Source organism: Podarcis melisellensis, assembly GCF_964234715.1.
Source record: "Podarcis melisellensis genome assembly, chromosome: 15".
NCBI lineage: Eukaryota > Metazoa > Chordata > Lepidosauria > Squamata > Lacertidae > Podarcis > Podarcis melisellensis.
Window position 1 is genome coordinate 16,467,184 of NC_138532.1, and position 21,930 is coordinate 16,489,113.

The following is a 21,930-nucleotide window of genomic DNA, read 5'->3' on the forward strand; positions in this document are numbered from 1 at the left end:
TGGCATGCTATGTTATGTACCCCAATATTCCATCGATAATGGGTGGTGACTTTAATGCACGTGCAGCCGCCAACTGGAATGGGATAATTAAGGCCAAGTGGTGGGTATCCCCCCCCTACCCAAAATCTGATTTAATCTCTTTTACATCAAGAAGATCTAAGGACAACAGAGTGAATGAGGCGGGAGTCCTTCTTTATCAATTGGCCATTCGTATGAATTTGAACATTTTAAATGGCAACTGCCCTCCTGACGTGCCAGGTGAATTCACTCACTTGGGCACAACATCAAATAGTGTCCTAGACTATCTTCTAGTTTCAGAAGACCTATTTTCAAACTTCTTTTATTTCAAAGTAGATAATGTACAATCCAGTGACCACCTACCTCTAGCGGCCAAGCTAATGCTTGACTGGCACCCGGTTAGTGGTACACACCCAATTCATGTAGGTTTAAATGCCACAGCTCAAGTAAGAGGCATTAAATGGTCTATGAAACAGGCCCAAAAATATGCAGAATTCTTCCAGAGGAATATCTCCGAATCCCTTATTGTTTCATTGGCGGAGCCGTCTGAACCAAATAGGAGACTGGAGTGGTTCTCCCACTTCTCTGCAGATTTAACTAGCTTCTTTACGATGCCGGCTCACCTGGTTAACCGAGATCAACCCAGGTTTGGTGCACCTTGGTTTGATGCCAAATGTAAGCAAGCTAGACTCTCTCTCTGTTGTATCTACAACAGATATAAATCTTCTGGAGCTGAAACTCTCCCCCCAGAGTACTTGCAGGCCAAAATTGCTTACAAACAGGCACAGAAGTCAGCCAAGCACAAGCGGCAGCTAAGACGTTGGCAAGCGCTGATTGCTGCCTCTAAGCTTCGCAGCTCTCACGGTTTTTGGAATTTAATCAACAAAAGATTGAGGAAATACCCATTGACGGTTATCCCAGCCCCGACATGGGAACAATTTCTAAGAAAATATTTCTCCCAGACAGATATCTCTAACATTCAATCTGATACTCTTTCAAGTCACTTGCCCATATGGCCAGATACTGACCCGGAGGAAATAGTAGATTTAATTGCTAAACTGAAAACTGATAAAGCCCCAGGGCCCGATCTGATCCCAACGGAAGCTATTAAACAATACCCAACATGGTGGGCTAAAATTCTTGCAAAAATCTTTGATGCAATCAATGCCACGGGCCAGATACCTAGATCATGGAAGGAGTCCATCATAATTCCTATATATAAAAAAGGACCACCAGAGGACCCAGGAAACTATCGTAACATCAGTTTACTATCAATCATCGGGAAAATCTATACTCACTTCCTGCTAACCAGACTAACCCAATGGGCCGAAGATTCCAATCTGATAGGCCATGAACAGGTCGGGTTTAGACCAAATCGCGCTTCTATTGACCATGCTATAATTCTATATCATTTGGCGCGGAAGTATTCTTCCCCTACTCATGGTCTTCTATGTGCCACTTTTATAGACCTGAAGGCGGCTTTTGACAGTATCTCTAGAGAGCTGTTATGGGAAAAACTGGCAAAGTGGGGCATAGATAAAAGGCTGTTGTGGCTTATGATTAAATTACATGAAGGGACGGCCGCTAGGGTGAGGTTAACACCTGAGGGCGATCTCACTAACTCTGTACCAATAAATAAGGGGGTACGACAAGGGTGCATCCTTGCCCCCTATCTTTTTAACCTCTATATTAGTGACATGAGAACGCCCCTAGCTGAGGCCCAAACCTCCATTCATGCACCCAGGCTTGCAGACTATCGCTGCCCCTTACTATTGTACGCTGACGATGCGGTGATCCTCTCATATTCAAGAATCGGTTTGAGGAGGGCCCTTAAGATTTTTGCGTTATATTGCCAAACAAATTTACTTACTATTAACCATTCCAAATCTAAAGTCCTAATTTTTTCCAGGAGTCGTAAACTATATAGATGGGAACTCGAGGTGAAGCCAATTGAACAAGTTTACAAATTTCAATATCTAGGAATTTACTTCCAGTATAATATGGGATGGAAAGCGCATATCACATATTTACAAAATAAGGTTAAAGCCCTTATCTACGCTCTATTACGCTTCTTCTTTACTGAGGGGGCTATGCATGTTCCATCCGCCTTAAAAGTTTATACAGTGGTACCCCGCAAGACGAATGCCTCGCGAGACGAAAAACTCGCAAAACGAAAGGTTTTTTCGTTTTCGAGTTGCCTCGCAAGACGAATTTCCCTATGGGCTTGCTTCGCAAAACGAAGCTTGCCCAGGGGACAGCGGGTCTTCTCTTTTGAAGCAAGGGGCAGCGGGGAGAAGCGATCTTCTCCCCGCAGCCCCAGGTCCGGGGACAGCGGGAAGCGCTTCCCGCTGCCCCGGACCTCTTTTGAAGCAAGGGGCTGTGGGGAGATCGCTTCTCCCCACCGCCCCTTGCTTCAAAAGAGGTCCGGGGACAGCGGGAAGCGCTTCGCGCTGCCCCTGGACCTCTTTTGAAGCAAGGGTTTGCGGGGAAAAGCGATCTCCCCGCAGCCCCTTGCTTCAAAAGAGGTCCGGGGGCAGCGGGAAGCGCAGCGCTTCTTCCCCGCTGCCCCCGGACCTCTTTTGAAGCAAGGGGCTGTGGGGAGATCGCTTCTCCCGGTGCTCCGAAGCCGGGCGGGGGGGAGGGAACACCTGCCCCCACCGCCCGGCTTCGGAACGCTGCTCCGAAGCGGGGCGGGGGGGCGGGAACACCTGCCCCAGCCACCCCGCTTCGGAACGCTGCTCCGAAGCGGGGCGGGGGGGCGGGAACACCTGCCCCAGCCGCCCCGCTTCGGAACGCTGCTCCGAAGCGGGGCGGGGGGGCGGGAACACCTGCCCCAGCCGCCCGGCTTCGGAACGCTGCTCCGAAGCGGGGCGGGGGGGGGCCGGGAACCTCGCACCCCGCCGCCGGGCATCGGAACGATGCCCCGATGCCGGGCGGTGGGGCGGGAACCTCTCCCCCCGCCGCCAGGCATCGGAACGAGGTCCTGGACCTCTTCTGAAGGCAGGCGGGGGCAAAAGTCTTTGCTCCCCCAGCCTGCCTTCCCGGGACAGCGGAGACTTCTCCGCTGCCCCGGGCGATCTTAAAATGCTGGCGGGCGGGAGCGAAGCGTTCGCTGCCGACCCCCAGCATTTTAAAATCTCCTCGGGGCAGCGGAGACTTCGCTCCCGCCCGCCAGCATTTTAAAATCGCCCCGGGACAGCAGGGGCTTTTAAAATGCTGGCGGTCGGCAGCAAAGCCCTCCTGTCCCCGGAGCTTGCGGGGCGGGAGGTGGGAAGAAGGGCTTTTCTTCCCACCGCCAGCCTTCAGAACAGCCTTCTGAAGGCTGGCAGTGGGAAGAAAAGCCCTTGTCCCCCCCCCCCCCAGCCTTCAGAAGAGGTCGGGGGACAGACTGTCCCCGGACCTGGTCTGAAGGCGGTTTCCCTAGGAACGCATTAATTGATTTTCAATGCATTCCTATGGGAAACCGTGCATCGCAAGACGAAAAAACCGCAAGACGAAGAGACTTGCGGAACGAATTAATTTCGTCTTGCAAGGCACCACTGTAGTGCAAAAGTGGTTGCAACTATGGCCTATGCGGTCCCTTTATGGGGCGCCTTTGTAAACCTCTTGCCTCTAGTGACATTGCAAAATCTTTTTCTAAGACACCTTTTGAAACTACCCTCCTGTGTAAGCAACTCTGCCATTCGCTTAGAACTTAAGACCCCCTCCCTAGAGATTCTGATGTGGAGACATGCCTTTAATTATTGGCTGTCCCTTTGGCATAAATTGCCAAACTACCATCTTATTCAGTTCCTTTGGAGAGATGAATTTACCAGCCCATGGGCAACAAAAATCCATTCCAAACTGTTGTCTTATGGAATCTCTCCTTCCGATATACTTAATTTAGATCTAATTACAGCTAAAAAGGTCATCAAACAAAGATTGGAGGAGGTAGATTTGCAACAAAATCTTACTACAGGTGGAGGTACATGTTCCCCGATAAATCAGGGCATTACATCTATGTCCCAGATACTTTGATATCTGTCTACTTTATCGGATGCATCGCATAGATTCGCATTTGTTAGAGCCAGATTTAATGTGCTCCCCTCAAATGTGCTGAGCAATAGATTTTCTAACGGTAAAACCTCTGTTTTATGCGCATGTGACAACAAATCAATAGAATCCCTTTATCATATCTTGTTTAATTGCCCCTTATACATTGTTCCCCGATCAAGGATCCTGAGTTCAATCATTCTGGAAATTGCTGCTAAACTACCTGAATTACATCTAGCTTATCTACTCCAGGACATTGACTCTTATAGAACATTACAGGTTGCTAGATTCCTGATTTCAGTTCTTTCATATAAAAGACTTCATGGAATGCTGCATGACTATTAAAAATCCAGTAAACTCTATGAACCATCTTTATCTTCAAGGCCATAACACGGTACATCTAGAGATTGTAAGTAATGTGAAGGAGATTATGCGTTGAAATATTTTAGTTGATATTTTAGATTGTAAGATGCTATTTTATCTATTGATTTGTTTTACCTTATGGGCTTATAGCCGAATAAAGTATTATCTATCTATCTATCTATCTATCTATCATCTATCTATCTATCTATCTATCTATCTATCTATCTATCTATCTTTTGTGTGAGCGTGCACTCCAGCGCTCCCCCCCCAAAGCATTGTTTTGCCTTTCTGTCAGAGGTTGGCATGGGTGTTTCTGCTAAGAGCCCTGCTTGCCCAGCAGATAAGACGGGGGGGGGGCGCGGGGGCACCCTTGCTGCCATCCAGCCCTCGTCCACGTTTGCGCTCCTGCTAAAGTCCAAAAGCTCGAGGATGTGTCAGCAGCCTGCGTGGAAGCAGGAAGAAGCTGCTCGGAGGGCTATAAATTTGGATGGGCAAAGCAGGCTGAGCCACCTTGAGGAGACAGCGCAAGGAGAAGAGGTGAGCTGAGCTGAGCTGCCTGCAGGGTCCATGCTTGAGCACTGCTCTTCCATTGATCTGGAAGGTGCTCATGCTGGGCTGGGAGCCCTGTTTGGTTCAGGACGATGGAGCAGGGGAGGTTTTGTGCTGCTTTGCTTACTGGAACTTGAAGGGGGAGGGCACTGCCTTTGTGATCTCCTTATTCCTATCCTACTTAGAAGGGGAAACTTCTGGCCAATTTTAATCTGGTGGTTCTCCCCTCTCTTCTCTCTCTCCCACCTCCCACAGCTCAGATTCAGGGCTAAGCAGTGAAGCTTCAGCTGCCTAATTCTGCCTTTGCCGACCAAATGTTCTTGGACTACATCCCCCATCAGTCAATGCAACCCTGGCAAGGTCTAATGGGAGTTGTAGTCCAGCAACATCTGGAGGGCCCCAGGTTGGTGGTCTAAGTGATGTAGAAAATATGTCTAAGAGCCATGGGAGATGGGGATGCGGAAGGGGGACAGGGCTGAGACAGGAATTTGGAGGGGATGCTGGAACAAGGCTGAGAGTCAGATCAGGGGGCTGTGTTTATGGGAATGCCGCTGATTAGTTTTGACCCTTCTTCTTCTTCTTGGCAGATCTGTCCCTTAAACGGCAGTGTCTGCAAACCCCGAGCCGCAAAAGATGACTCTGAAGGCAGCAGCCTTGATCCTCAGCCTCTTGGCTATCACAGGTAACCCAGAAGGGCTCTGCTGATCCTGTTATCTGCACTCACTCTGCTCCTATTTCCAACTGTTGAATTCTAAATATTGTTCGGTCTTTGTAAATTCTCACTGACTCATTTCTTGTTGCGCTGGCTGGCCAAGGCATAGCTGGAGAAATGCTATATAGCTCAGATCTCGGAATGTACCGAGCGATGGTTGTCTTGCAGCTCAGGTTCAGCAAATCAGTGTGATTAACCTAAAATCTTGTGAGTCGCGCACAGCAGAATGATTTTTTACTAAAGCGCTTTGCCCAGTTGTTACAATTATTATTATTATTCCCTGCCCATCTGGCTGGGTTGCCCCAGCCATTCTGAGTGGCTCCCAACACATAAAAACATGACAAAACGTCAAACATTAAAAACTTCCTGATACAGGGTTGCCTACAGATGTCTTCTAAAGATTGTGTAGTTCTTTATCTTCTTGGCATTTGATGGGAAGGCGTTCCAAAGGGAGGGCATCACTACTGAGAAGGTCCTCTGCCTGGCAATAACATTGTTTGAGAAGCCTCAATGAACTGGCCAGGAGAAAAGAAAACCGAGAGACTGGATTTCAGAGTGGGAGTCAGATCAGGCTGAAACAGGGTGTCTTCTTGAAACACAAAGGAGTACTGGCAAATCTGGGCAGCGTAGAAAGAAGCATGTGGCTAGCCTTTCTGTGCTGGGCTGGCTACATACATTAAACCTGGCAGACTTGCTGAGATGCCTCATCTGTTTGAAGAAGTCTTGGTCCTACCCAGACGTGATGGATAGGTGCATGCATTCTTAAAGGGAAGGGTCTGTGTGGTTCTCCCAGTATTTCCAGAAATTATGGGAGTTCAGCTGTGGCTTTGCAGACACGTGGGACATTGGCAAGTGGCAGAGGAGTTGGGATGGGAGGCTGTGAGCCGGGTCACACACAGCACCAACCTGCTCCCTCCTCATCCTTGCAGGCGCCCAGGCCAAGATCAATGCCGACCAGGTGGCTGACGTCATCTGGAAGTACTTCACCGATATGGGCAACAATGCCAAGGAGACGGTGGAACAAGTCCAGCAGTCAGAGATCAGCAAGCGGCTCAAGTGAGTAGCTGTTTCCTCTGGGGCCGGCGGAGGTGGGGAGTGCTCATGATGGCGACTGGGCTTAGGGACTGCTGCATGAATCACTGTCTCATGCAGCACCAAAAGACATGCCTCTTTGGGTGCTGCGCTGCCCCGCAGATCAGCTGACTGGTGTGGTATCGCAGCCACGCAGGCCAGCCAGCCAGATGGAGATGTTAGGTGCCAAACCTGGCAACCAAACATCTTCACTTCCTCTCAAAATGTACCTGGTGACCAGCTAATTTTGAACATTGGCTCTTGAGGGCCAGGTGTATAGGCCTGGGGGACCATGCATTGAGTTTCCGGGCCTGAGGCTCCTCACCTTTGGTGTAGGGTGCAAGCCCTGAACTGCTGTCCTTCCAGAACTGGCTTAGAAGGGACAGCATCAGCCTGGGAACAAGCCTCAGGTTTGGGACACAAGCACTGGGGGGGTGTCCTGGTGAGAAAGTGTCACGGCTGCTGCACTGCGTGGTGCAGCAGTGGAGTTGGATGGGCAACTGTGGCCACTGGGCGCCAGAGGGAAATCCACAGCAGCAGGAATGCTGAAACTCCCAAGCGTTTTGGGAGCCAAGGAGTGCTTGTCTGTCTGCTCACCTCTCTCCTCCTGCTCCTCCACAGCACCCTCTTCCAGGACAACTTCCAAGCCCTCAACACCTACACTGGGGAGGTGCAGAACAAGCTGGTCCCCTTTGCCACAGACATGTTCCTTCGGCTGGCAGAAGATTCCAAGAAGCTGAAGCAGCAAATCCAGCAAGAGATACAGCAGCTCCGAGACCAGTTGGCCCCTCATGCCGGCGACGTCCATTCAGCAATCAGCAGGAACATTCAAGAGCTGCAAGCCAAGCTGGCCCCTCATGCAGATGAGCTGAAGACCCAGGTGAACCAGAATGCTGGAGAGCTGCACAGGAAGCTGGAGTCTCTGGCCCAGGAGGTGCAGGCTAAACTGCAGGAGAACATGGGAAGCCTCCAGACCTCCCTGTTTCTCTACGCCGATGAGCTGCAGAAGCAGGTCAACCAGAAAGTGGAGGACATCAAAGGGAGCCTGACGCCCATTGCTGATGAGCTGAAGGCCAAGGTGGACCAAACCATTGCGGAGCTGCGGAACAGCCTGACTCCCTACACCCAGGACGCCCAAGAGCAGCTGAACCGCCAGCTGGAGGGACTGTCTTTCCAGATGAAGAAGAGCATTGAGGATCTGCGGGCCCAGCTCTTGGAGAGGTCCGAGGATCTGCGGCTCAAGCTGAGCACTCTCGCCCAGGAGTTGAGGGAGAAGCTGCAGGGGGACGCCGCTGACATGCATGAATCTCTGACGCTCTACGTGGAAGGCTTGAACAAAAAGATTGACCAGCAAATCGAGGAGTTCCGCCAGGTGGTGGGGCCCTATGGAGAGAACTTCAACAGGTTCCTGGTGCAGAAGGTGGAGGAGATGAAGAAGAAGCTGGAGCCTTACGCTGGTGAGACAGAGGATCACTTGAGCTTCCTGGAGAAAGATGTGAGGGACAGGTTCAATTCCTTCTTCGACAGCCTCAAGCAGATGGCCAATGAAAAGGCCCTTCTCCCCGCTTTGGAGGAATAGTAGAAGGCACCTTATATTTCTGACACCACAGCCCCAGCGTGTCTTCTGCTTGAAGCCACCACCGAAAACAAGACTCCTGGCAAGATTCAGGATGCTGCAGCCCAGAATAAATGGGTGAGGAACTGGCTGTGACCCACTGGAGCCCCCAATGCCCCTGAATGTTTGGGGCAGTGCTGGCGGCCACATTTCTATTACCCTCTCTGTCCATTGCTGCTAACAATCTCCATGCACTGTTGTGTGCCCACACACACACTCTCTCTGCTGAAATAAACGAACACCTTAGCAATACCCGCAAGTTGCTCTTTTGTCTCTTAATGCCTGGTCCACCTTGGAAGGGAAGGGGTGGGTGGGATGGAGGAATCTGATCCCAAATGAAAGTGTTTTTGAAGAGGAAAATGGGAATGCCCTTGGCTGAATGGAGGGGATGGAACTGAGCATCCCCTCACCCAGGGAGACTTTTATTGCAAAAATGGCAAAAAGGATAAATTCACAGGTGTGTGGTTTTTTTTGGGAAAAATCTGTTACACAAATAGGTTGCAACCTGATTGTCACCTGCCCCTCTGGGAATGCCTCCCCACTGCAGCACCATTGATTGAGTGTGATGCCAAGGAATGTTCACAAGCATTCAGTTGTTAGAGGGAAAGGTATCAGCCACTATAGCAATGTCTGACACAGTGCAGGTTCTTTCAGCTGAAATGAAATTTTCACATTGGGTGGGAGAAAAAGCTTACATGGGAGTTAGAGAGGGAGAATCTATGTACTTTCAGCAGAATAATAATGATAATAATAATAATTTATTTATACCCCACCCATCTAGCTGGGTTTCCCTAGCTACTCTGGGCGGCTTCCAACAAAACACTAAAATAAAATAACCTATTAAACATTAAAAGCTTCCCTAAACAGGGCTGCCTTTAGATGTCTTCTAAAAGTTTGGTAGTTATTTTTCTCTTTGACATCTGGTGGGAGGGCGTTCCACAGGGCAGGTGCCACTACCGAGAAGGCCCTCTGCCTGGTTCCATGTAACTTGGCTTCTCGCAGCGAGAGAACTGCCAGGAGGCCCTCGGCGCTGGACCTCAGAAAATTGGAGTGGGGATGGTGCTCCCACCAGCAATGGTTGGAGGGTGGGGAACTGGGGAGCAGGAACTCGGTCCAGATGGCATCTATCCAAGAGTTTTTAAAGAAATGGGTGGATGGATGGGCAAAAGTATTAAAATGTCCCATGCTACAAGCAACATCTTTCAAATAGCTCCTTTTGCTGCGATGTGCATTTGAACAGCAGGTTTAAGACTCCTCTCTGTTTTCAAATAAGAATTTTGGCTCGCTAGTAGAAAAGGCAAAATTATCACTAGGTTTGCGTGTCCGCAGTTAACGACTCCATTTTAGCAAAGATTATCTGAGCTGACTTGACAGCAGATGAGAGCAAAGCTTTGATCTAGCAGCATGGAAACCTTTGAGGAACCTTGCAAGGCACATAGCTTTGATCTAGCAAGATTGGAGTTTGCTAATTACAGACCATGGGAAGGACAAAGTGGGGAGATGAAACACAAGGAGCTTTGAGGTGCTTCAGCCTTTAGTGTGACCTCTTGCAAGTTGATGACATCCAGATGTTTGGGACTGCAGTTCCTATCAACCCTCCCTCACCCCCAAGCCAACATGGAGTCTAAAAATTAGGGAGGGCACCAAGTTGTGGAAGGTTGCTTTAGTGAAAGGAGCTGGACCATGTAGAGCGCTATAGACTCATATAATTGTACAGTTGCCAGAGACACCAAGGGTCATCTAGTCCAACAGCATACAATGCAGGAATCTCAACTAAAACATACCTGACAGATGATCATTCAACTTTTGCCTAAAACCCACCAATGAATGAGAGCCTATCACCTTCTGAGGTAGTTTGTTCCACGGTCAAACGGCTCTCACCATCAGAAAGTTATTCCTAGTGTTTATTTTGCAATCTTCTTTCTTGTAAGTTGAATCTGTTGGTTGAAACCACTTTTGGAAAGGTCAGAGGTCATCTTCAGGGAAGAAAATATACCTCCCCTTCAGCACCAGGGAGTGCATTTCTGCCCAAGAAGACATGGGCTAGAGATTGCTGGTGGGGGTGAGTTGCATATGGAGAGGCCTCTCCCTTGGGGAGAATTGGGGGCTGGCTGGGCTGCCCTTTGATACCAGCTTGGGAGCAATGACTGCTTGGAACTTCCCCTGGCCACAAGCTGGCCTTGGCTGGCTCTGCGCACTCTGACCTCTTCTGAATATTCGCACGGAGGTTTTTGCTGGGAATAGCTCTGTGGTCATTGAGAGCCTTGGCCAGGGATGTGTTCTGAATGGCTGAAGATTGGAGAGGGGTGCACCCCAAACTCCCTACAGACATGGAAGAGGTGGGGGAGGGTTGCTGTCATTGGATTGTTTTCTCTCAAAGCAGTTCTTTCTCCCCACATGCCTGTCAATTTACAAATTTGGTGCCAGGGCAACTCATGTGAACATTGAATTAGGGCTCACACTCATCTCCCATTTGTCTCATGCCCAGAAAATTCAGGTCAGACTGGTTTCTCTATTGTCCCACTCCTCTTCTTGGGAAAACCTGTTCTTTAGTTTTCAGTGGGAACAAACAGCAATCCTGTGCTTTTTGAATGAGTGCTAAAGAGCGCTTTACCTTGGGGACAATAGGACACTGGCACCATCTTGGCAGGGCCGTGGGTGCCCAAGTACCCACAAAATTTTCGGTGAGGGGGCCAGGGCCCCTCAATATTCTATAGCCAGGCGGTCTCCGATGGGCCCTTCCGCTGAAGTAGCAGACTTTGATAGTCTGTCACAGCAGCGGGTGGGCCCGACGGGCCCATTGCAGCCGCAGCAGGCCCCACTGAGCCTTTCGGAGGGCACACCGGGGTTCCTCCTAGTGTGTGATGTCATACATGGCGTGCGTGAAGTCACACATGCATGCTGGATGCCCACAATGTTGGGCAGAACCTGGCACACCTGCAAGAGGAAGTGTGGATAAGCCCTTTCTTCCCTCTGCTTGAGCCTTTTTGGGGGGCTGCTACTTTAGCCCAGCCATTGGTACAAGATGGAGATCTGGTTCTGAGGCTGCTTTCCATGCCTGCATGAATACACTACAGATTTAAACTGGCTTAAGCAATGTTCCCTCTTCCTGGAGAACCCTGGGGGGAACTGCAGGAGATCTACAGCAATGTTGTCAGGGAAGAAGCCATGGCAGTCCAAAAATGGCATAAAGCTGTAGTGTAGGAAAGTCATTTACTCAAAGTAATGTCGGGAGAGAATGGCCTGAAAGATGCATTTTTATGGTGGTCAGTGGAGAGAGGGTATCAGCTTTGGTTCTCAGCATCACCTTACCCTGCAGTAACTCTGCCCATCCTGCTCAGGGTACCATATTTTTCCGTGTATAACACTCCCCCCTGTGTAAGATGACCACCATTCTGGAGACTCCAAATTAAGAAAATGCCCAGAATGGTTAATTTTAGGGGTTGCCTAAAATTGCTCCCCCCGCCAGACAATCACACGTGCTGCCAAGGATACCAATTGTCTGTCCGCTAGTTGCCAGCAGCCGCAAATCACCCGCCCAATTGCCGCCGCCAATCAACAGCAAGCCTTGCCATAGCCACGAATCACTTGCCCAATCACCAGTGACAATCTCCTGCTCGCGGCTGCAAACAATCGCCCGCCCCCCTTCAGCACTATCCGTGTATAAGACGACCCCGAATTTTTAACATTATTTTATAATAAAAAGCATTGTCTTATACACAGATAACTACGGTAATTATTATTTAATTTATGCCCTGCTTCATGTTTTGTAAGAAACCTCTTTTCGGTTTACATGCATCTCTTGCTAGAGGCCATGCTCACCCCTTCACAATGCTGACACCCTCCTTTGGAAAGAGTTGAGCTTGCTCCTTCAAAGCCATTTCCTGCCTAGTTGGACTGCAAACCACCGAGCCTCATTGGTGGGATAGTTTTACATGAAGTGAAGAAACAAAAGATTTGAACAAGGCAGAGCAACACCAACGAAAAAAAGCCTCTCCAGCTTCACCTTCCTGCATCTCAACGCTCCCCTGGCCAGGGTGGCATTGCCTGGGATGCAGTTCGCCCCCACCCCCCGCAGGGTTCACTCTCTCTGTTTTCCTTTCCTTGAACTCTCACCCAGTTTGGACTAATTGTCCCATGATGCTTTCCCCTGTACTTGGGCCAGGAGTTGCAGAAGACTGAATAACTGGGATGGGGAGGCAAAGGCCACCGGAGATTCCTGCTTGCGCCCCAAGTATAGAGAGCTGGGTCGATCAAAAGAGACCCCCCTTATCTCAGAAACCACCACCTCCCCCCGATCAAAGTAAGCCCTCTGTCCTCTGCTCACGACAGATGCAGACGTCATCTCTTTGTCAATGTCTTTCAACCTTTGTGTTGTGTTTACACGGAACGAGGGCCAGGCTGGCTGGCTCTGCAGCCGTGTGCAAGGCAGCGAATGCTGCCTGGCATATATAAAAGGTGCGGCAGCAGGGCATCTACAAGAGCCAACCCCGAGGAGACCAGTGCCCAGCATACAGGTAGGAGGACACAGGGGGAACAATCCCACCATCTGGGAGCAGCTGAGCAAAATACCTGAAGGAATAAGGTAAGGCAAAAGTGGTTACAATCTGGCACGTGAACTTTGGGTTCTAAGCAGATAAAGTACACCTTTCTGTTCAACCAATTCCTCTGTTTTTAAATTGAAATGAGGGATAATCATGCAGATGGACTTCATCTTACAGCCTGGAAGGAGCATCATCCATCCTCAGCCGAGTCTGACAGTGGAGGAGATCCTTGCTTGCTGCGGCTGCACAGCTAACATGTCCCTTTAATGCCTTGTTGCAGAATCCTTGCTTCATCATGTGCATCAAAGCTGCCCTCCTAGCAGTGCTGCTGGCCACCTTTTCAGGTTAGGCTCCTAATAATAATAATAATAATAATAATAATAATACAGGTGCATTTAGAGAGTGGGGAGGTTCTGGGTTGTGTTAGGGACAGCTCAGTGACCTCTGAGCATGTGTTTGTGGGCTACAGCCTTAACACAGTGCTTACAATGCTCTGCGTCTAGTCACAAGTCCCAATCAGAGCTGCCAGCAGGGTGACAAATAGATTCAGCTTCTGGACACCTGGGCACAGAGGGTTTTTTCCCCTCCTGGAGACCCCTTTAGCAGCCACATTAAAGAGCAGGAACGACCCTGAGCTGCAGAGGTGACCTCCCTGGTTGCCTGCACTGTTGTGCAACATTCTCAGTATGATAATCCACCAACGTGAGAGAACTCTGTTAGTTGGAAGTGAGTTGGCTTTCCATAGACTTTCTTCTTTTTGTCCTTTTTGCTTCATCCGCACAGCTTCTCCAGCCAGTCTTCAGCGGAGCCACGTCTGGGACTACTTCAGCCAACTGACTCATGACAAGGGCAGCACGGAGCAAGCCCAGCAGCTGAAAGGAGGGCAAGGGGTCAAGTGAGTCTGATTCACTCTAAACTTATCAGTACGATTGTGTGCTTTTTCATTTCAGACATTTATCGTCCACCTTTTCCTCTAAGGAGGTTCTCCCTTTTCCTATTTTTTTTATCCTCACAACAACCCTGTGAGGTAGGTTAGGCTGAGAGTGACTGGCCCAGGGTCACCCAGTGAGCTTCATGGCTGAGTGGGGATTTGAACCCTGGTTTCCCAGGTCCTAGAGGCTGACACTCTAACCATTACACCACACTGGCTCTCACAGAACAAAGGACACAACTGGTGGGTTTTCCTATCCACCCCTCCATTCCCTGATTTGTAGGGGAAGGGGTGGGAACCATTATGAGGAGAGATCATCTGATGCATTGGCAGAAGAAAGCAAGTACAGCCAACAGGATTAGCCCCTGATCAGGCCTAAGGAAACTGTGCTGGGGACATTGATTGAAATGGGGTCCTGCTTGTGGGTTTTCCAATGGGGCCTCTTGCCTGTCACTGTGAGAGCAGGATTCTAGACTAGATAGGCTTCCATTGGCCTGACCCAGCAGCCAGGATCTTCTAAAGTTTTTATTTTGAAAGATTATACAGTATCCTGCCTTTCCACTGTAACATCCTCTCAATTGACAGAAAGTACTGTGCATCTGCACCCCACAGGTAGAAATGGTTCTTGGGTAAGAGGGAGGTGAGAGGGTTCACCAGCCTTTAATATTAACTAGCAAGGGGAAGGAGTCTTCCCTATTGACCACCCGTAGAGGCTTCCACTGTTGTTTGGCCTCCCAGTGCATCAACATACAGGGGATGACGATGATGATTGATTGATTAAAGGTAAAGGTAAAGGTAAAGGTAAAGGTAAAGGGACCCCTGACCATTAGGTCCAGTTGTGGCCGACTCTGGGTTTGCGGTGCACATCTCGCTTTATTGGCCAAGGGAGCCGGCGTACAGCTTCCGGGTCATGTGGCCATCATGACTAAGCCGCTTCTGGCAAACCAGAGCAGCGCACGGAAACGCAGTTTACCTTCCTGCTGGAGTGGTACCTATTTATCTACTTGCACTTTGACGTGCTTTCAAATTGCTAGGTTGGCAGGAGCAGGGACCGAGGAACGGGAGCTCACCCCGTCACGGGGATTCGAACCGCCGACCTTCTGATCGGCAAGTCCTAGGCTCTGTGGTTTAACCCACAGTACCACCTGTGTCCCGATTGATTGATTAATCGCCTTCTAAACCACCATCTCAAGATAATTAAAAACAGCTTAAAACACAAAAACAACAAATACGTTTAAAACAAGACGAAACCCTGCTTGCTAATACATAGCAACGTATTTATTTAATCATTAATTTAACTGCTTGCCTGGATTCTGAGCAGCATAGAAGTAAAGGAGAGTCCACCATCCCTTCCTTCCATCCTTTCTCAGTGAAGTTGAAGCTGCCTATCTTATAATGGCTAGGAAGGATGCAGGAATAGGTAATGGGTACTAGGAGGCCTGGGTGTGGGAAGGTATCTTGCAGCCTCAATACGTGGAGATGCTGGAGACAGCATCATTGCTGATGTGGTTGGCCTAGGAGCCAACTCCTAGGGACTGTGGGGGCTTTGGCCCCCACAATAAAATATTTAAGGGGGCTGGGTCACCACAAAGTTGATGGGTATTTCCATTCAATTATGCAGGGCGGGGCTTACCTGGACCCCCAAAATATTTTATTCAAGTTGGCACCCCTGGTGGATCTGCAGAGGAGGACATATTTGGAACAGAGGCAGCTAGACAGTGACTTGGCGAGAGGGGATTTAAATGCAGTGTGGGTGGGTGGGGTTATTGTTTTTATTATGTATTTTGTCTTTTAATCCTGTATTTTTGTGCTTTGAACTGCCCTGGGATCTGTGGGTGAAGGGTGGTATACAAATTTAATAAATAAATGAAATGAAATAATCAGTGTTGTGTGGAACATATACAGTGGTACCTCGGTTCTTGAACGTCTCCATTGATGAACGTTTTGGAACTCAAACGCCGAAAACCCAGAAGTAAATGCTTCCATTTTCAAATGCACCTTGGAAGTTGAACGGCTTCCACTGTGTGTTTCTCAATTTCCTCAATCAAATTTGCAGACCACCTTTTTAGAACATTTTGGAACTTGAACAGTCTTCTGGAACAGATTACTTTCGAGAACCGAGGTACCACCGTACTTGCATTCCTGTTTGTCTGTTTAATGAGATACAATAATTGGGACTGGTACAATCCTAATACAGTGGTACCTTGGGTTAAGAACCTAATTTGTTCTGGAGGTCCGTTCTTAACCTGAAACTATTCTTAACCTGAGGTACCACTTTAACTAATGGGGCCTCCCACTGCTGCTGTGTGATTTCTGTTCTCATCCTGAAGCAGAGTTCTTAACCCAAGGTACTATTTCTGGGTTAGCGGAGTCTGTAACCTGAAGCGTCTGTAACCCGAGGTTAGCGGAGTCTGTAACCTGAAGCGTCTGTAACCCGAGGCATTTACTAATGGGCTCTCAGACTCAAGACTGTGTTTTCAGGTCTGTGTCCCCTCTGCAAATGTGTGCATTCTCTCTTTTGTTCAGAAACATGAAGGAAAGTCTCCAAGATGGCGCCAACTACGTGGGACACGCCCTTGAGAAGTTGACCCCAGTACACAGGGGATTCCAACCCCAGTTCTACCAAGATGCTGATGGACTTCGGCAGATCATCCAGAGGGAGGTCGAAAGCCTCCGGAGGAAACTTTCTCCTTATATGGATGAGGTGCACCAAAAAATCAGCCAGAACTTAGAAGGTCTCCGTCTCCGCCTGACTCCCCTCACAGAGCAGCTGATGGAACAGGTCTCGCAATGTGCAAGAGAATTGCACCAGCATTTCAGGCCCAACCTAAGCGCAGGGGCTCCATTGGTGGAAACTCCAGGTGCGTTCCAGAAGTTTACAGCCTCTTATGCTGAAAAGGCAGCTACCTTTATTGACCAGGTGAAGGAGATTTTCCTCCCATATGCTGACAGGTTGGCAACTGAGATCCACCGTACCATGGAAGAACTCCACAAAAGCACAACACCTCACACTGCGGTTATGGGCCAGCGACTCAGTCAGTATCTACAAGAATTCTCCGGCAAGCTCACCCGCAACGTGAAGGTTCTCCATCTCCAAATTGAAAGGAACCTAGAGCAACTCAAGGTGCAGCTGAGCTTTCACCCCAACACCTGGGTTGCACATCCTTCCCACAGGAGCCAAGAAAACCACCAGCTGTCTGTGGACCTGGAAAATATGGCTCAGGAGGTTCAGGAGAGAATTGAGGAGTTCAGGAGAGGTACAATCCTTCAGATAGACAACTTCAGAAGGACCACGGACAGGGAGATGGAAGAAATGAAGTCCAAGCTGTCTCCCACACCCTCATATTTGGAAGAGTTCCAGGAAAACTCCACGCCACTGGAAGACTTGCATGCCAGGCTAGACTCCCTGTGGAAGGATATTTTCCAGAGTCTCAATGAGCCGAGCAGCAGCTTATACTGAAGTTTTGTGCCCAGGCAAATTAGGCAGTGGAGGCCTCTTTGAAATAACCTACTTTTGGGGTGGGGGAGATCAAACCCTTCTGAGCAGTAGTGGTTTCCCTAGACTGCCACATCAGACTTTTGGGCACGTTGCTCTCCTTTTCAAAATTACAGGACCTTAGAATTATTGGATACAGCTAAGCTCAATACATCATCTCTTGTGGCAACCAGTATTTTCTCCCCTCTCCTTTTCTCTATTATTTGGTAGGGGGTAAAGATTTAAATAGGAGGCTACAGCCCTGAGAGCAGTGGTGTGGAACCTTCACCTTGCAGGCATAATCACACACATCCCAATTAGGTCCATGGTGTTTGTGTGTCCAAACCATGTCCACCTGTCCATCACCTGACAACTTATGATGCCAGCAGCAGTTCTGCCTTTCCAGACGCTGGTTGCAATTCAGTACTTTTTTTACCTTGGTACTTTGCGGTGACAAAAAAAAAAGGACAATTGTGCCGAATTGCAACTTGAAAAGGAATCATTGGCTGCCGGGGGCTGAGGGTGGGGCTTACTCACCTGTCAAAGGTGGCACACAGAAGGTGAGTGAGTTTTGAATCTGGCCAGTGGGTCAGATCATCTAGTTCCTCACCCATGCAGTTGAGTTTGCTGAAGGTTATGCTAGGACAGGGTGGTCCAAAGTGTGGACCTCGGCAACATTTGACACCCACCCAGCCTTCCCAAAGCCAGGTAAGGAAGGTGCTGGGCTTTGGGAAGGAGATGTGAGGGCTCTGACAGGGTCTTACAGTCCTCCTTTCTCCTTCCCAAACCTAGTGAATGCTTCCCCAGCTTTGGGGAGGTGAGAGGGCTCTAGGACCCTGCCAGAGCCCTTGTGGCTTCTTCTCAAAGTCCCCAAGTGCATCTCTTAGCCAGCTTTGGGAAGGCAGCATGGGGGGGGGGCAAGGGGGGGGTATAAAATTTTGGCCTTCCTCTCTCCTGTGTGGCAAGACAGTGTGTCCCCCATGGGTTGTGTTTCAAAGCACACATGTGCCCCACTTGGTATGAAAAATTGGACCTCCCTCTGTTAGAATGATTAAGACCTGGCTCCCATCTTAATTTTACTCATGTTTTAAGAGTGTTAAGAGGCTGCTTCTGATATGGAGCACCTCCTTGGATCTCTTAGCAGAACATTTTACCCCCCACCCCCCACCCTGGCAATGTTGATGATTAAAAATCCTGCCACTGTTTTCTGTATTGTACTTTTATTGTAGGTATATATATACTGTAGTAACGCTGTAAATATATACAGTGGTACTTCTGGATGCGAACGGGATCCGTTCCAGAGCCCCGTTCGCATCCAGAAGTGAACGCAACCCGCGTCCCCGCTTCTGCGCATGATGTCATTTTGACTGCCTGCGCATGCGGCGAAACCCAGAAACAACGCACTCCGTTACTTCCAGGTTGCCGCAGTGCGTAACCCGAAAATACTTATCTCGAAGCTACTTCAACCCGAGGTATGACTGCATTTTGTAATAATATGCATTCATGTTGTTCACCTCTTTGGGGGCCTCTGGCTAAAAAAAGCGGTACAGTATATAAATAAACTGCACCCTACCATCCCATGCTTTATTCACTAGAGGCCAGACTCTCGTGTTCACTGTGCCTCCTCAGTGCAAATTTTAGTCACTTCTGCATTCACTCTGAATGCATCTAAATACACTCTAAATGGGTAGAGAAATTGCCACATCAAGAGAAGCACTGAAAACTGAAACCTCCAAAGGCTTATATTCATCATGTGAGCACATGTGGTAACTTTGCCTAAACATTTTTGCCATGTTTAAAACAAGGTTCAACCAGCTCCCATGACACCCAACTTTTAGCTACTGTGCTCAGTAGGATCCAGAAAGACTGAAAGATAGCAATGAATGAAACTACTACCATTTGCCACTTCTGGTGCTCCATTTATGTAAATACATAATTTCTCCTCCACTGTTTCTTCTCGTAGATGTTAGCAGAACCACTATGCCAATGGAATAGGTAATAGAGAAATGGCTGTGGAATCCTCAGCTCCAGTTTGCACACCCAATTTATGACTGTGGTCTAATGCAAAATTTCAGTGGCCAGGTTGCTTATTCAAGCATATAACGCCAATCTTGGCCCAAGTGCACTGGCTCCAATCAGTTTCTGTCCAATGTGAAGTGCTGTTTTTGACATATAAAACCTTAAATGGCTCAGGATCGCAATACACCCAGGACCGCCTCTCCCTATATGCACACTGCATCCATCATTTGAAGCCCTTCTTCATGTGTCCCCTCCATGAGAGGTCCAGAGAGCAGCAACATGGGAATGGGCCTTTTCTATAGTGGCTCCCTATTTGTGGAATGTTCTCTCCATGGAGTCTCACCTGGTGCCTTCATTACATATCAATAATAATAACAATAATAATAATAATAATAATAATAATAATAATAATAATAATAATTTATTTGTATCCCGCCCTCCCCAGCTGGGATCAGAGTGGCTAACATCATAAAAACAACACAATATACATTAAAACAGCCATCAATTTATTAAAATACATCTTAAAATTAATTCAGACAAGTTAAAATCTGGGCAGGTGGCAATTATCAGGTTGGAATTGAGGGTGGTTAATACTTGCCAGGACAACTGTTTCCACTGGTCATACAAAGACCTGTGAGTGGGTTGGGGGCCTCCTTTGGGCTTGTTTTATACAAAGGAAAGTAAGTCAAACTGCATCTTGCCCAAAGGCCTGGCAAAAACATTCCTTTTCTCCAAGGCGTTTGGCTAATTAAATAATTTGGCCTTTTAAATAGCGTAGGGGGAGTGTTATTGTTTCTTGTTTCCTTATTATATGCATTTTTGTGATCCTTGGATGAAAGGTGGTATAGAAATTTATTTTTTTTTAAATGGAAAACATGGACTAAAATTGCAAAACAACTGAACTTCTAGGTTTCAATTGCCTTCCAATAGTTGCAAAACTAAGCACAAAATATTTACCAAGCTCTGCTTTGGTTGCGACAAAGTAGTTTTGCACCACTTATTTACCAATCTCCCTCCAACCCCACTGACTGTGTATAAATGTGTGTGTGTCTGATCGGTATGAATCTGTGAACAAAGCATTGCCGATACATTTTCTGCATCAAACTTGGCTTCCTTGTCCTGCATTGTAAATGGCTTTTTGACTGTCTGTAATAAAGTAACATTTCCACTGGTCCTGCCTCTTGTTTTGTCTGAATCTGCAGTGGTCTACCACAGTGCAAAGAGAGGGCTGAAAACTCTGGTCCAGGCATTAAAGTAGAGACCCACCCCATCCTTGTGCACACACACACCTCCAACTTGAAGAACTTGGTTCCTGGGTCAGGCCAAGGTGGACCTGTCTAGCCAAGCACTCAGGTTCCCACCCACACTGGACATGCACAACCCTTTAGGATGCTTGCAAGCAGCTCCTCCTCAGCAACTGGTATCCAGAGATAGACTTCTCCTGGCTCTGGAGGTTCTATTGAGGCCTCTCATTTCCCAGGGGCTTGCAGCCTGGCCAGGCTCACCTTGGCAAAGACATGTCTCCCTACCCGGCCAAGTGGTTCCTTTGCCACTGGATTGGGAGGGGAACACTTCCCTTTCTGAGGTCTAACTGCCAGCAACAGGATCTAGCAGCCTGGCTTTCCAGTATGCCCACGTGGACAGAAATTCCATCCCAGGGTTTCTCCCCCTGTTGAACTTCTGCCGCCTGCTGCCCCCTTATTTCTCCCCTGTTGAACTTCTGCCCGCCTGCTGCCCCCCTTATTTCTCCCCTGTTGAACTTCTGCCCGCCTGCTGCCCCCTTATTTCTCCCCTGTTGAACTTCTGCCCGCCTGCTGCCCCCTTATTTCTCCCCTGTTGAACTTCTGCCCGCCTGCTGCCCCCCTTATTTCTCCCCTGTTGAACTTCTGCCCGCCTGCTGCCCCCCTTATTTCTCCCCTGTTGAACTTCTGCCCGCCTGCTGCCCCCTTATTTCTCCCCTGTTGAACTTCTGCCCGCCTGCTGCCCCCTTATTTCTCCCCCTGTTGAACTTCTGCCCGCCCGCTGGCCCCCTTATTTCTCCCCCTGTTGAACTTCTGCCCGCCTGCTGCCCCCCTTATTTCTCTCCTGTTGAACTTCTGCCCGCCTGCTGGCCCCCTTATTTCTCCCCTGTTGAACTTCTGCCCGCCTGCTGCCCCCTTATTTCTCCCCCTGTTGAACTTCTGCCCGCCCGCTGGCCCCCTTATTTCTCCCCCTGTTGAACTTCTGCCCGCCTGCTGCCCCCCTTATTTCTCCCCTGTTGAACTTCTGCCCGCCTGCTGCCCCCCTTATTTCTCCCCTGTTGAACTTCTGCCCGCCTGCTGCCCCCTTATTTCTCCCCTGTTGAACTTCTGCCCGCCTGCTGCCCCCTTATTTCTCCCCTGTTGAACTTCTGCCCGCCTGCTGCCCCCCTTATTTCTCCCCTGTTGAACTTCTGCCCGCCTGCTGCCCCCCTTATTTCTCCCCCTGTTGAACTTCTGCCTCCCCGCTGGCCCTCTTATTTCCCCCCTGCTGAACTTCTGCCTCTCGGCTGGCCCTCTTATTTCTCCCCCTGTTGAACTTCTGCCTTCCCGCTGGCCCTCTTATTGAGTCCGCCGAGGCCTA

General features: G+C 49.0%; 2 protein-coding genes and 1 long non-coding RNA gene across 3 annotated transcripts; all 3 read left to right on the forward strand.

Moving 5' to 3' along the window:
- The first annotated feature begins 4,820 nt into the window (after positions 1 to 4,820).
- On the forward strand, positions 4,821 to 8,614 carry LOC309357420 (uncharacterized protein). Its single transcript, XM_081889557.1, has 4 exons — positions 4,821 to 4,950; positions 5,550 to 5,644; positions 6,604 to 6,730; positions 7,367 to 8,614. Exons 2-4 carry the CDS (start codon positions 5,596 to 5,598, stop codon positions 8,322 to 8,324), a joined length of 1,134 nt encoding a protein of 377 aa, XP_081745683.1. The 5' UTR covers positions 4,821 to 4,950; positions 5,550 to 5,595; the 3' UTR covers positions 8,325 to 8,614.
- A 4,151-nt stretch (positions 8,615 to 12,765) lies between these two features.
- On the forward strand, positions 12,766 to 17,409 carry APOA5 (apolipoprotein A5). Its single transcript, XM_081889983.1, has 4 exons — positions 12,766 to 12,945; positions 13,185 to 13,248; positions 13,688 to 13,799; positions 16,362 to 17,409. Exons 2-4 carry the CDS (start codon positions 13,200 to 13,202, stop codon positions 17,293 to 17,295), a joined length of 1,095 nt encoding a protein of 364 aa, XP_081746109.1. The 5' UTR covers positions 12,766 to 12,945; positions 13,185 to 13,199; the 3' UTR covers positions 17,296 to 17,409.
- Positions 17,410 to 17,433: 24 nt separating this feature from the next.
- On the forward strand, positions 17,434 to 20,566 carry LOC309357719. The gene is made up of 3 exons (XR_014163193.1): positions 17,434 to 18,563; positions 18,783 to 20,517; positions 20,552 to 20,566. It is a non-coding gene; the product is annotated as an uncharacterized lncRNA (long non-coding RNA).
- Positions 20,567 to 21,930: the final 1,364 nt, after the last annotated feature.